Genomic DNA, 16,610 nt, shown 5'->3' with positions numbered 1-16,610 from the left:
GACTAATATTTGCTTTTCAACAGATCATACGTGATTGTGTGAGTAATCAATTGCTGATGATAGACTGATATTTGCTTTTCAACAGATCATTCGTGATTGTGTGAGTAATCAATTGCTGATGATAGACTGATATTTGCTTTTCAACAGATCATTCGTGATTGTGTGAGTAATCAATTGCTGGTGATTGACTGATATTTGCTTTTCAACAGATCATTCGTGGTTGTGTGAGTAATCAATTGCTGATGATAGACTGATATTTGCTTTTCAGCAGATCATTCGTGATTGTGTAAGTAATCAATTGCTGGTGATTGACTGATATTTGCTTTGCAACAGATCATTCGTGATTGTGTGAGTAATCAGTTGCTGATGATAGACTGATATTTGCTTTTCAACAGATCATACTTGATATATGTTAGTAATCAATTGCTGATGATAGACTGATGTTTGCTTTTCAACAGAGCATACGTGATATGTGTGAGTAATCAATTGCTGATGATAGACTGATATTTGCTTTTCAACAGATCATACGTGATATGTGTGAGTAATCAATTGCTGATGATAGACTGATATTTGCTTTTCAACAGATCATTTATGATATGTGTGAGTAATCAATTGCTGGTGATTGACTGATATTTGCTTTTCAACAGATCATTCGTGATTGTGTGAGTAATCAATTGCTGGTGATAGACTGATATTTGCTTTTCAACAGACCATTCGTGATATGTGTGAGTAATCAATTGCTGGTGATTGACTAATATTTGCTTTTCAACAGATCATTCGTGATTGTGTGAGTAATCAATTGCTGATGATAGACTGATATTTGCTTTTCAACAGATCATTCGTGATTGTGTGAGTAATCAATTGCTGGTATTGACTGATATTTGCTTTTCAACAGATCATTCGTGGTTGTGTGAGTAATCAATTGCTGATGATAGACTGATATTTGCTTTTCAACAGATCATTCGTGATTGTGTAAGTAATCAATTGCTGGTGATTGACTGATATTTGCTTTGCAACAGATCATTCGTGATTGTGTGAGTAATCAGTTGCTGATGATAGACTGATATTTGCTTTTCAACAGATCATACTTGATATATGTTAGTAATCAATTGCTGATGATAGACTGATATTTGCTTTTCAACAGAGCATACGTGATATGTGTGAGTAATCAATTGCTGATGATAGACTGATATTTGCTTTTCAACAGATCATACGTGATATGTGTGAGTAATCAATTGCTGATGATAGACTGATATTTGCTTTTCAACAGATCATTTATGATATGTGTGAGTAATCAATTGCTGGTGATTGACTGATATTTGCTTTTCAACAGATCATTCGTGATTGTGTGAGTAATCAATTGCTGGTGATAGACTGATATTTGCTTTTCAACAGACCATTCGTGATATGTGTGAGTAATCAATTGCTGGTATTGACTGATATTTGCTTTTCAACAGATCATTCGTGGTTGTGTGAGTAATCAATTGCTGATGATAGACTGATATTTGCTTTTCAACAGATCATTCGTGATTGTGTAAGTAATCAATTGCTGGTGATTGACTGATATTTGCTTTGCAACAGATCATTCGTGATTGTGTGAGTAATCAGTTGCTGATGATAGACTGATATTTGCTTTTCAACAGATCATACTTGATATATGTTAGTAATCAATTGCTGATGATAGACTGATATTTGCTTTTCAACAGAGCATACGTGATATGTGTGAGTAATCAATTGCTGATGATAGACTGATATTTGCTTTTCAACAGATCATACGTGATATGTGTGAGTAATCAATTGCTGATGATAGACTGATATTTGCTTTTCAACAGATCATACGTGATATGTGAAAGTAATCAATTGCTGATGATAGACTGATATTTGCTTTTCAACAGATCATTCGTGATATGTGTGAGTAATCAATTGCTGGTGATAGACTGATATTTGCTTTTCAACAGATCATACGTGATATGTGTGAGTAATCAATTGCTGATGATAGACTGATATTTGCTTTTCAACAGATCATTTATGATATGTGTGAGTAATCAATTGCTGGTGATAGACTGATATTTGCTTTTCAACAGATCATACGTGATATGTGTGAGTAATCAAACGCTGATGATATACTGATATTTGCTTTTCAACAGATCATTTATGATATGTGTGAGTAATCAATTGCTGATGATAGACTGATATTTGCTTTTCAACAGATCATTCGTGATTGTGTGAGTAATCAGTTGCTGATGATAGACTGATATTTGCTTTTCAACAGATCATTCGTGATATGTGTGAGTAATCAATTGCTGGTGATTGACTGATATTTGCTTTTCAACAGATCATTCGTGATTGTGTGAGTAATCAAATACTGATGATAGACTGATATCTGCTTTTCAACAGACCATTCGTGATTGTGTGAGTAATCAATTGTTGATGATAGACTGATATTTGCTTTTCAACAGACCATTCGTGATTGTGTGAGTAATCAATTGCTGGTGATAGACTGATATTTGCTTTTCAACAGATCATTCGTGAGTGTGTGAGTAATCAATTGCTAATGATAGACTGATATTTGCTTTCAACAGACCATTCGTGATTGTGTGAGTAACCAATTGCTGATGATAGACTGATATTTGCTTTTCAACAGATCATTCGTGATTGTGTGAGTAACCAATTGCTGATGATATACTAATATTTGCTTTTCAACAGATCATTCGTGATTGTGTAAGTAATCAATTGCTGGTGATAGACTGATATTTGCTTTTCAACAGATCATACTTGATTGTGTGAGTAATCCATTACTGGTGATTGACTGATATTTGCTTTTCAACAGATCATTCGTGATTGTGTATGTAATCAAATGCCTACTTTTTAGGAGGACTTTATATATGTTCGTTCTTTTAAATACAAGCTAGTATAAGATTTATTTTGATATTATTCGGATGACTCCTTCATTATTTTGGTTACAGATATCGATACGTTTTAACGTTTTTTAAGAAGTTACATACCATTAGAACATTTATATAACTTGAGTTTAACTATCCTAATGAGTAAGATTAATGACAGACAAAAATGGGGAGAAATTTATCAAACGTTTGGGAGAGTAAACTATTAATTTGATATATAAGTGTTCCGATGGCACAACAATTAAACAATAATACAACATAATTATGAAATACTCCTCGTACTGTTCATTTCTGAAGAAGGCCACCTGGGGAACGATTGCGTAGTGTAGAATTCTTTGTTCTAACTTAACCTGAAATATACACACATCAATATGCTTACTTAATACTATTATAATATTACTTATTCCATAAATTCTACAAAAAGACAACTGATTTTCAAAAACAACTACATTTAACTTCCATCTCCGAAGACGGACCTTTTTAGTTGTGCCGAGGCTGGGAGATCGACCCTGCGACCCTTTGATTGACAGTTTTATACCACTTGGCAGGGGATATTCCACGCCACAATGTGATACATACATATACTCTTTTAAACGAGGCGTTAAGAAATTTAGCAATCGATTAATTATACATTTATATATATATAATTTTTATTTATAAAATGCGCCTTAATATGTTTCACTTAATATGTCAATTAGTTGCCCAAAATATTATTAAAAACTTAAACATTCGATTACAATAAGCAAGCCAGACCCATCTTAACACATGATATATATTATATTCAATATCACATTGGTTCACTGCATATCAAACTTAAACGAAACGGTCACTAAAAAGTCTTTAGAGCAATGCTATATCGTACCAGGGTACGAAATGAACGTACCGGTATTTGGTTTTGAAAATTAATACATTAAATCTTATTTCAGTTCGTGTAGCCACTTGCACTTACTATTATGTCGGTATAACGAAGCTTTCAGCGACAAGGAGGCGAATGATGAAAAACAATATATCCGCAAAGAAAAACTAAAAAAAATCCGAAATAAATCGGAACAAAGAGTCTAACAGTGTAAAACCGGACTAAATTATGATTTGTAAACAAAACAAGGAAAATATTGAATCCATTGCTGTGTGTATTTATTTGAAATACAGATGTTCATAAATTGTCGTTGTATAAATAGCGATATCATGTTAGCATTTTAGTTATTTACATTCATATAGTTGACTGGGTCAATATTTACTTTCTGATTATTGTCAAAAAATGAAGTGCTTTAAATATATGTTTTGTTTCAGCAGTTTGAATTTGAAACCAAGTCCTTAAGTCATGATAGATGCAAGAAGACCAGTTTAAATTTTAGCTCTAAGCTATCTCTTCGATCTTTTTTCTGTATGTTTGTAATATGCTGATGCATTATTGTCATATCAATAAAAAGTGTCTAAACCAAGTCATAATTCTTATGTTACCTTAATGAAGCAAAACACCGTTATACGTACCTCGGTATATTAATTTGTATTGTAATATACCGTGATAGGTATCGCTGAACGTTACTTTATATTGCAATATACCGTGATAGGTATCGCTGAACGTTACTTTGTATTGCAATATACCTTAGTACTTATCGCGGTACTTTATTTTGTATTGTAATATACCGAGGTACGTATCGCGGAACGTTACTTTGTATTGTAATATACTGTAGTACGTTTCGCGGAACGTTACTTTGTATTGTAATATACCGTGGTACGTATCGCGGAACGTTACTTTGTATTGTAATATACCGTGGTACGTATCGCGGAACGTTACTTTGTATTGTAATATAACGTGGTACGTATCGCGGAACGTTACTTTGTATTGTAATATACCGTGGTACGTATCGCGGAACGTTACTTTGTATTGTAATATACCGTGGTGCGTATCGCGGAACGTTACTTTATATTGTAATATACCGTGGTACGTATCGCGGAACGTTACTTTGTATTGTAATATACCGTGGTGCGTATCGCGGAACGTTACTTTGTATTGTAATATACCGTGGTGCGTATCGCGGAACGTTACTTTGTATTGTAATATACCGTGGTACGTATCGCGGAACGTTACTTTGTATTGTAATATACCGTGGTACGTATCGCGGAACGTTACTTTGTATTGTAATATACCGTGGTACGTATCGCGGAACGTTACTTTGTATTGTAATATACCGTGGTACGTATCGCGGAACGTTACTTTGTATTGTAATATACCGTGGTACGTATCGCGGAACGTTACTTTGTATTGTAATATAACGTGGTACGTATCGCGGAACGTTACTTTGTATTGTAATATACCGTGGTACGTATCGCGGATTGTTACTTTGTATTGTAATATACCGTGGTGCGTATCGCGGAACGTTACTTTGTATTGTAATATACCGTGGTACGTATCGCGGATTGTTACTTTGTATTGTAATATACCGTGGTGCGTATCGCGGAACGTTACTTTGTATTGTAATATACCGTGGTACGTATCGCGGAACGTTACTTTGTATTGTAATATACCGTGGTACGTATCGCGGAACGTTACTTTGTATTGTAATATAACGTGGTACGTATCGCGGATTGTTACTTTGTATTGCAATATACCGTGGTACGTATCGCGGATTGTTACTTTGTATTGTAATATACCGTGGTACGTATCGCGGAACGTTACTTTGTATTGTAATATATCATGGAATGCTCTCGCTGTATCGTGAAACATCTAAGTATAAGTAACTTAATTTTTTCATAAACGTACCTTTATTTCATCATCAGTGAGATCGCCCGTCCATGGTTTTTCAACTTGGCGAATTATAAGAGAAGTGTCGTAGAAAGGGACACAACCTTGTGCTTTATAATATAAAAAGATACGCACATTTAAGCTTTAACAATAAATATAAATTCAAAACTCCTAAGTTATATTTACATGAAAATCCTTTTATGAGAACACACGCTAAGCAGTTTTACTCACTTGGCGTTTCGTTTCCGATTGCTTTTACGGTAATGAATAACAATGGCCGATATTTTTTTGGGGAAATCAACGTACGTCCACAGTATGTTGACGCCAGACTGTGCATTGTTAGTAATAGCATTGTAACTCTTTTAATGTCCTTTAAACCAGATTTGCATTTGAGAAATTTGTAAAATAAATATTTAAATGTTGCAGATGTACATGATGTAAACCCTATGAATATAATTCAACAACTTTCTTCTGCATTCGTTGTATGTGCACACATGAACCATTTATAATTAATTGTCCCAATTAAAACTATAGACACAGTACACAAAAAACGTTTTCACTCACGATCTAAAAACGAATTGTTGGTCTACTTACAAACAAGAGACGTTCCATTTTCTTTGACAGGCAGACAGACAGATTCCAGCAATTCAAATACCCGTTTGTTGAGCTCTGCAGCTTTACCATTAAATGCCGAAAAACTCATGAGGAATCATTGCCTGAAAAACACATCACTTAGATGATAAATGTGTGCATGAACATTCCTTTTACTCATACTCATAGTATATAGGTTATGTGTCTTAGTATTGAAATGCTACCATTGCTTTAGATTAATGAGCTACTACTACTACTACTGCTACTGCTGCTGCTGCTGCTGCTGCTGCTGCTGCTGCTGCTGCTACTACTACTACTACTACTACTACTACTACTACTACTACTACTACTACTACTAACTACTACTACTACTACTACTGCTGCTGCTGCTGCTGCTGCTGCTGCTGCTGCTGCTACTACTACTACTACTACTACTACTACTACTGCTGCTACTGCTACTGCTAATTCTACTACTACTACTACTACTACTACTACTACTACTACTACTGCTACTGCTTCTACTACTACTACTAAATATTGATAACTCCGTATATCCACGGGTACGGGGATTGATGTACGGAAGTCCATACACGTGGTGTTCGGTATACGTAATCGTGTACGGGGTCCTTACACGTTGGGTGTACGGGTCCGAAAACGCCTGTATATTGAAGATGTACGGGACCGTTTTTTTCCCATGTATTTGAAACAAATCCGCAGTTTATTGTGTTGGTTACTCGAAAAATCTAGACAGTCCACTTTCGCGACGTTTAACGCATTTCTAACGTTTCTGAGTGTTCTTATTTTGAAAGTATGCTAAGACAATGCTTGCGTTTGAAGCGATGCATGCTGCCCCACCGAGTACAAAATTGAAAAGAAGCACAAATTGGAAATAATCATTTCAATTTATTTTAAACTACCAGTTATACGCATGGCAAATATGTTGGTGGTGGACACAAGCACGACAATCAAAACTTTTGTTTAATGTGGAGATAATTTGTGTCAGGTGATTTTAAGATCATTCATATCATTGGCGGGTTAAAAGAGCAGACAAAAATATATTTTAAGAGAATTGCAAACTGGACAAGAACTAGTTACAGACTTCTATATCCACCGCCAAATGAAGTACAGAATAATCTTAATGGGTTGATACAAAGGCAGGGGAGGTCATTAGAATATGCTCAATACAAAATAGTAAAACAATAAACAAAGGGTAAGAAAAGCCAAAAATTTGAAAACAGAGATAATGTTCTTGTACACGGCTCTTCTACGCAGTAGAGTATATCTGTATACGAAGATTGAAGTTAATACCTAGTAATGTTCCAGGCAAAAATCAGTTATATAAATGAACAAGGAACAATAACTCTAAAAAACAACGAAAGGGTGACGATTCCTGTGCACTGAACTCCTCATCAATAACATCTATATGTAAATGATTCTAAAAACGCAAAGTACAGAGTTATGGTTTTTGTGTATTGAATTTTCTCCTGAATAAGAAATATATTTAGATGTAGACCTGAAAGACTTTCGGAGTTATGTTCAAGAAAAGATATAAGTATAAAAATATGCTTAAGGAAAATAATTCAGCAAGTATGGAAGGTATGATTAAAGCTCGTGTGCAGTGCATTTCTTCTCAATGCAATCTATCTACATTACAAATGCAGTTCTTTTGAGTTATGGTCCGCACAAACAGATTCCTTATTACTGCATAATGTAAGAGCGAAAGCAGGACATAATTCATTAATGACTGAATATAGGATTATGGTTCTTGCTCACTACACTTTAGCTATATGTTTAAGGACGTAAGGACGGACGGATAAAGCGGCAATTTTTACCATGAAAACAAACGGCTCTGTCTTGAGTAGATAAACACTTTTCCATTACACATGATACTTTAGTTTTCCAACAAAATATCGGCAAATGACATCCACCTACGAGTTCATGCTAACATAAATTTAAATCTGATTTCAGGTTGATTCATGAAAGCATGGAGTGAAATACTAAATTGACGGTCGCATGAATGACAGAATGTGATCATGCGTGATTGAAATAATGAGTGAATGATATAATGAGCGACTGTCTGAATGGCAGAATCAGCAGCTGAGTGAACGACAGAATGAACGGCTGAGAGAACGATAGGATGAATGGTCGAGTGAACGACAAAATGAATGGTTGAGTGAATGACAGAATGAATGGCTGAGTGAACGACAGAATGAATGGTTGAGTGAACGACAAAATGAATGGTTGAGTGGACGACAAAATGAATGGCTGAGTGAACGAAATAATAAATGGTCAAGTAAACGACAGAATGAATGGCTGAGTGAACGACAGAATGAATGGTTAAGTGATGTTGGCAATACTGTTAAACAAGTAAATAGAAGTGCAAGAATTCGATGCTGACAATACCACTTTATCTGTAAATAGAAGGGTTAGCATGCGATGCTGACAATACCGATATACTAGTAAATAGAAGGGCACGAATGCGATGCTAACAATACCACTTTACTAGTAAATAGAAGTGCAAGAATTCGATGCTGACAATACCACTTTACTAGTAAATAAAAGTGCACGAATTCGATGCTGACAATACCGCTTTACTATCAACTAGAAGGGCACGAATGCGATGCTGATAATTCCACTTTACTAGTAAATAGAAGGGCACAAATGCTATGCTGACAATAATACTTTACTAGTAAATAGTTGGGAACGAATGCGATGTTGGCAATACCACTGAACCAGTAAATAGAAGGGCACGAATGCGATGCTGACAATATCACTATACTAGTAAATCAATGTGCACGAATGCGATGCTGACAATACCACTATACTTGTGAATTAATGTGCACAAATGCTATGTTGACAATACCACTATACTTATAAATTAATGTGCACAAATGCGATGCTGACAATACCACTATACGAATAAATTAATGTGCACAAATGCGATGTTGACAATACCACTATACTAATAAATTAATGTGGACAAATGCGATATTGACAATACCACTATACGAAGAAATTAATGCGCACAAATGCGATGTTGACAATACCACTATACTAATAAATTAATGTGCACAAATGCGATGTTGACAATATCACTATACTAATAAATTAATGTGCACAAATGCGATGTTGACAATACCACTATACTAATAAATTAATGTGCACAAATGCGATGTTGACAATATCACTATACTAATAAATTAATGTGCACAAATGCGATGTTGACAATACCACTATATTAATAAGGTGATGCAGCTTTGGATGTAAATGATCGGCATGGTCTTTTATTCATCGTTATAGAATATGTGTCACGGCATTTGCGGTATAGGCAATGCCTTGCAGATCGTATATTAAATAGAATATATGCTGTAATGTATGTCATTATAGAAAATGTGTTACAGTTTTGCATGTGTTGTTACTGCCTGACATAATGTATAACATTATATAATAGGTGCTTTTGCGTAGCTGGCATGCGTTCTGCATGGTAGATTGCATAACTTTATATGATATGCATTTTGTTATTAATTGTACCAATTAAAAACAGCTTTGTGGCGGTAAATATTAAAAGCCTAACAATAAAAACACATATAGGCATTTTGCAGCCCAATAACGGCAAAACAAAAACCCCAGCACAGTGTATGATGATGGTTACTCGGAAAATCTTTCAGTTATATGGCAAATAAGTTGGAATGGACACATGCACGATCATCAAGACTTCAGTACAACGTGGAGAGGATTTGTGTGATTTTAAATCATTCATATCATTTGCGCGTTGAAATAGCAGACAAAAGCATATTTGAAGAGAAGTGTAAACTCGACAAATATAGTCACAGACTGTCATATCCACAGCCGAATTAAGTACAGAAGAATCTTAAGTGTTTGATACAAAAGCAGGCGAATACAGTATTCTCAAGTTAAAAACCATGATGAAAATATGAACAAAGAACAATGAATGTTAAGATATTGTTAACAGAGTCATGGTGTTTATGTTTAGCACTTCTACGCAGTAAAATATACCTCTTTATGAAAATTTAAATCAATGCCTATTTATGTTTCAAACAAAAAATCAGTATAAAAAACGAAGGACAATAACTCTAAAAATACCAAACACTAATTGATAACTCATGTTCACTGAACTCATCATCAATAAAGCATATCTGATTATGAAGTTTAAAATGAATATATCAACGATGCTTGAATTTTTGCTCAGCAGAAACTACACATAAAGACCGAAGAAAAATAATTACCAAATACAGAGTTATAGTTCGTATGTGCGTCACTTCTCCTCAATCAAATATTTGTTACATATAAAATTCAAAGTCATTACCTCCAAGACTTGTGTACTTAAGCTTCGGAACATAGTCCCCAAATGCCAAACACAGAGTTATGGTTTGTTGGCACAACACTTCTACTCAATTAGATTTATCAATATATAAACATTGAAGTAAATTCCTCAAATACATTTTGAGTTATGTTCCAGACATATGCGCTGAATGTCTTTTCTAGTTTCCTTTAACTCGTATTAGTACTTTTTGAGTTATGGTCCGGACAAACAGATTCCATGTTAAGGCATACTGTAAATAATAAGTGCTGCTGAACGAAAGAAACACTAAGTGACTTCGTGAATGACAGAATAAGAGGCTGAGTGAATGACAGAATAAGAGGCTGAGTGAATGACAGAATAAGCGGCTGAGTGAATGGTAGAATAAGTGCCTAAGTAAATGGTAGAATAAACGGCTGAGTAAATGACAGCATAAGCGGCCGAGATAAAGGTATAATAAGCGGCTGGGAGAATGACAGAATGAGAGCTTGCGCAAATGATATTTGCTGAAATGAAGGAGCGTTTGAATAAATGACAGAATGTGTGGTTGTTTGACAACATGAATGTTTCAGTGAATGACAAAATGGCGGAATAAGCCACTGACTTAATAAAAGGATGAGCTGCTAAGTGAATACCAGAATAAGCGAATGAGTGAATACTAAAATGAGCGACTGAGTGAATGACAGAATAAGCGACTGAGTGAACGACAGAATAAGCGGCTGCGTGAATGACAGAATGAGCGGCAGCGTGAATGCCAGAATATCCGACTGTTTGAATGCCAGAATGAGCGACTGAGTGAATACCAGAATAAGCGGCTGAGTGTATAACAGAACGAGCGACTGAGTGAATGCCAGAATGAGCGACTGAGTGAATACTAGAATGAGCGACTGAGTGATTGACAGCATGAGCGACTGAGTGAATACTAGAATAAGCGACTGAGTGAATGACGGAATGAGCAACTGAGTGAATGACGGAATGAGCAACTGAGTGAATGACAGAATGAGCGGCTGAGTGAATGACAGAATAAGCGGCTAAGTGAATGACAGAATGAGGGGCTGCGTGAATGACAGAATGAGCGGCTGAGAGAATGACACAATGACAACTAAGTGGAGTTCAAAATGTGAAGTTGAGTGAATGACATTAAGAACGGCTGAGTGAATGACATAATTAGCGGCTGAGTGAATGACACAGTAAGCGACTGGGTGAATTACAATATGTGATGCTTAGTGAATGACATAATGAGCGGCTTAATTAATGACCATATGTGAGACTGAGTGAATGACATAATGAGCGGCTGAATGTGACAATATAAGGGGCTTAAAGAAATGATAGATTGTATGACTGAGTGAATGATTCAAAACGCCGTTAAGTGAATGCCATAATGTTTGAATGACACAATATGCAGCTGTGTGGACGACATAATGTGTTGTAAAGTAAATGGCACAATTAGCTGAATGAAAGGCAGACTGAGCAGGTAAGTGAGTGACAGAATGTTTAAAACAGTAAATTACATAACGTGAATGACTGAATGATCGGCTGACTGAATGTCATTACGGGCGTCTGACAGAGTGACACACTGAGATTCAATTCCAGTGTATGCGGCAGGCTAAATGACATAAAGTTTGGCAGAGTAACTGAAATAATGAATAGCAGAACAAATAGCTGCGTGAATGACAAAATGAACGGCTTTGTGAACGACCAAACGACAGTTTTAACCAGTATATGAAGGGCAAATCAGGCGGCTTAATAAATGACAACATTAGCGGCTTTTTTGAATAACAAGATTGACGTACTAACGAATGACAGCATGGGCGGCTTTCTGAATGACAACAAAGGTGGTTTATTGGAGGCCATACTTAGCGGCGAAGTATATGTATGCAAGCGCGGTAAAATGAATATCATTATCGGCCGAGTTGATGATATAATGAATAGCTGAGTAAATGACATCATGAGCGGTTGAGTGAATGACATCACGAGCAGCTGAGTAAATGACATAATGAACATCTGAGTAAATGGCAGAATAAAAAGCTAAGTGGATGACATAATGAGCAGCTGAATGAATTACATAATGAATAGGTGAGCGTATGACAGAATAAGCGACTAAGTGGATGACATAATGAATAACTGACTAAATTACAAAATGAGGGGCTGCGTGAAAGACAAAATGAAAGGCTGAGAAAACGACAGTTTAACTCGCTGTATGAAGGAAAGAAAGGGCAGCTTATTGAACGACAGCATGGACGTTTTGTTTTTGAATGGCAAGATAGGCGGCTTAACGAATGACAAAATGGGCGGCTTTCTGAATGACAAGATGTGCAGCTTTCTGAATGCCAATCTGGGCGGCTTAATGTAGGACATATAAGCGGAGAAATAAATGACTGTATGCGTGGTAATGTGAATGGCATAATGAGCGGCTGAGTTACTGACCCAATTAACGGATAAGTGAAAGTCAGAACGAGCGGCTGACTACATTACAAAATGAGCGGCTAAGTGAATGACTTCATGAGCGAATAAATAAATGACATAATGGGTGGCTAAGTGAATGCCAGAATAGGCTTAATAGTGAATGACATAATGAGTGGCTTCCTAAACAATTGGCCGTGTATCTGAGGGAATGCGTGGCTTGGTAAATAACCATATGTCTGGCATAATACGCGTCTGAAAGAATGACAGAATTTTGGGCTTTTTGAATGTAATAATATGAACTAAGGCGCTGCCTCTACGGGCTTGAAGCGTTATTGCCGGAATCGTAGTTCTTTTTATGAAACACATGTTGTACAATACATCGCGGCCGGCATTTTTGGCCTATCGGGCCATCAAGAACAACTAGCTGTTTTATATAAACAAGTCGCAAACGTTTCAGTACATGTTCTTTCAAGTTAAGCACAGAGCCTTAATTTATGAATATTCATATGGCAAGGACGAAGAGGCTTTTTTGAATGTGCTTTTCCGCTGTATAATTATTTTTATATCGGGTACAGTCCAGTACAGTCCATACTTTCAGTGTATGTATACCACGTGATAAATTGCGTCATAAATGCTACGTCGGAAGGCAATATTTTGATTTGAAAAAATACTTTAAACAAAGATAACTTTACTATTTCTTCACCATTGTAAATGAAACATAGCGCAGCCTACGCCGATTACGGAGCCCTACCTTCGTTCTTTAACCAAATTTTGATTGCGAGTTTAGTTTCTTAAAACACTTCGACAAACCTTTTCACAATATAGCCGTCTGACGAAGCACTGTCAAAACATCATTTTGGAAACAGGTGGTATATACTAGTGATGGGCCGATGATCGCCGATAATCGATTATATCGGCAGACATTCGTAATTTGGCGATCGGCGACCTCATCGTTCCATAATCGAAAAAAAAAGTTTGCTTGAATCCAGTAAATTTCCAACTTTATATAGAGCAGTAACTTAGAGCTACGGGAAGTAACCGATACTTTGAGTGTTAACAGTACTTTCATTTAGTTTTTCTTCGGTGCGGGGTGATCAAGGAATCAAGTGGATTTCACGTGAAATCCACTCAAAACGTGAAATCCACTCAGAACTCAGTTATTTTAATTAATAATTATTTTTTTGTATACATGTTGGAAAGTGCCTCATGAAGGATTTATATTTCAAATTTTATTGAAATTGGTCAAAAAATAAAGAAGTTAGAGCAATTTTTCATTTTTTTTCTAAAATAGATCGGAAATCGAGGTGAAATCCAGATTCCGATAAGTGAAATCCACTCATAACTCATTAATTTTAATAAATAATTTTATGTTTTTGTATACTTAATAGAAAGTGCCTCGTAAAGGATTTATATTTCAAATGTTATTGAAATTGGTCAAAAAATGAAGAAGTAAGAGCAATTTTTCGAAAATAGATCGGAAATCGAGGTGAAATCCAGTTTTCGAGAAGTGAAATCCACTCCTAACTCAGTTATATTAATAAGTAATTTTTATTTTTTGTATACATTTTGGAAAGTGCCTAATGAAGGGTTTACATTTCAAAATTTATTGAAATATATCAAGAAATGAAGAAGTAAGAGCGATTTTTCGGAAATCGAAGTGAAATCCACATTTTGACAAGTGAAATCCACTTTTTGAGACGTGAAATCCACTCATAACTCATTTATTTTTAACAAATTAATTTTTTTGTTAAACAAATAATTGAAAGGGCTTCATAATGGGTTCATATTTCAAATTTTATTCAAATTGATCCAAAAATAAGAAAGTTGTAGACCTATTTTGAAAAAAGATCGGAAATCGAAGTGAAATCCACATTTTGACAAGTGAAATCCACTTTTTGAGACGTGAAATCCACTCATAACGCATTTGTTTTTAACAAATTATTTTTTTTGTTAAACAATTAATTGAAAGGGCTTCATAATGGGTTCATATTTCAAATTTTATCCAAAATGATCCAAAAATAAGAAAGTTGTAGACCTATTTTGAAAAACGATCGGAAATCGAAGTGAAATCCACATATTGACAAGTGAAATCCACTTTTTGAGACGTGAAATACACTCATAACTCATTTTTTTAACAATTTTTTTTTTGATGAACAAATAATTGAAAAGGCATTATCATAGGTTTATATTTAAAATTTAAATGGAATTGGTCCAAAAATGAAGAAGTTAGATAAATATATTGAAAATAGATCTGAAAGCGAAGTGGAATTCCCTTTTTGAGAAGTGAAATCCAATATTTGGGAAAGAAATCTACTAAGTGTAAAGAAATAATTTCAATCAAGTATCTTAATATTATTACAGTAGTAGTTTGTGTCCGATGATTATATTTTAATGTTTTATTTACTTACATTAGTATCATTTAATTCGTTTTAGTCATGATCTCTTATATAACATTAGATCTAATATCTGAATCAGTTGATGCAATATTTTGGTGTGTTTTTTACTGTAAGTAACCACTATCCAATATATTAGTTCTATAATTCCGTTTAATAATTACTCTTGTCTTTGATCTATATCTATCAAAGAAGAGGATCACGATTCTCACGTGCCGATACTTTCGCGCCTATCGCACTTAGCGGTTAAGGTGAACATCAAATATCCGAGAAAGTTGACATAACATACTCGGCGGTAAAAGTTTTTCTTTGCGTTCAAATAGCTTTATGATGGCAGACGGCCAGGGGGGACATCGATCTAAAAATATTTGATTACCCTGGATATCGGTCGTCCAGGTGCTGGACAAGTGCAAATTATTCCAGCGAAATGGTTAGGATCGACCCCAGCTGTGCTCACATATTGAAATGAACGTCAAGATCAATGTAAAAAACTGTTCGAAGAATGGAAATGTTTGCCGTCCAACTCCGAAAATACGTGAGAAAAGTTTTGCTTATTTAATTTCCAATTACTCGTTATTTTTAATAGCTAATGCCATCCAAAACCAATGTGTTATGTCTCATTTTTTTCAATCTAATTTTCAAAACCGGTTTAATTAATGCACCAGTCAAGTGTAACCAAGCCCCCCCCCCCCCATTATTCAATATGCCAGAAACAATACCTGTTTTCTAACTGAAGCATAAGAAATGAAATACACATGAAAACTAAGGTCCTTATTGATATATACATCAGAAAATGATGCTTTTGTGATACTGTCCGATTACAGCCGACTAATCGGATAATCGATCAATCAGGGTCTCTGATTAATCGATTATGAAAATCCAAGCCGATTGCCCATCACTAGTATATACACGCTGTACTTTGCATGGTCTCTTAGTATTTTGATTAGTAATGCACCAGTCAATTGTAACCACGGCTCCCCAGGTCCGGAGAATAGCGTGGAGGTTGAATTTCGGTCCAGCCAACCCTGGCTAAAATCCCCGCCCTGCGGGTACGAACAGATGGTAAAATCCCCGCCAAAATGCCCCCGTACCCCAGGGACCCTAGGTAAGGCCCATTCCCCACTATATTTAAAGCGAAAAAAAAACCACCGCATTCAACCGGCACTCCGGAAAGGTAAAAACACGGCCCATTTCCCGGGCTATCCCCGGTATACACCCGGACCTGGGGGGGGGGGGCGTGGTTACAATTG

At 35.7% G+C, this 16,610-nt stretch overlaps 1 protein-coding gene across 1 annotated transcript in view; it reads right to left on the bottom strand.

Moving 5' to 3' along the window:
• Nucleotides 1-16,610, bottom strand: part of LOC128221536 (uncharacterized) — a 59,721-nt gene that overhangs the window by 29,870 nt on the left and 13,241 nt on the right. Inside the window, exon 2 of the mRNA XM_052930142.1 lies at nucleotides 3,186-3,253. Coding sequence (XP_052786102.1) covers nucleotides 3,186-3,253 — 68 coding nt within the window. The remainder of the gene's footprint in view (nucleotides 1-3,185; nucleotides 3,254-16,610) is intronic.

The sequence above is a fragment of the Mya arenaria genome, chromosome 16 (genome assembly GCF_026914265.1).
Source record: "Mya arenaria isolate MELC-2E11 chromosome 16, ASM2691426v1".
NCBI lineage: Eukaryota > Metazoa > Mollusca > Bivalvia > Myida > Myidae > Mya > Mya arenaria.
This window is presented reverse-complemented; position numbering and strand designations above follow the sequence as displayed.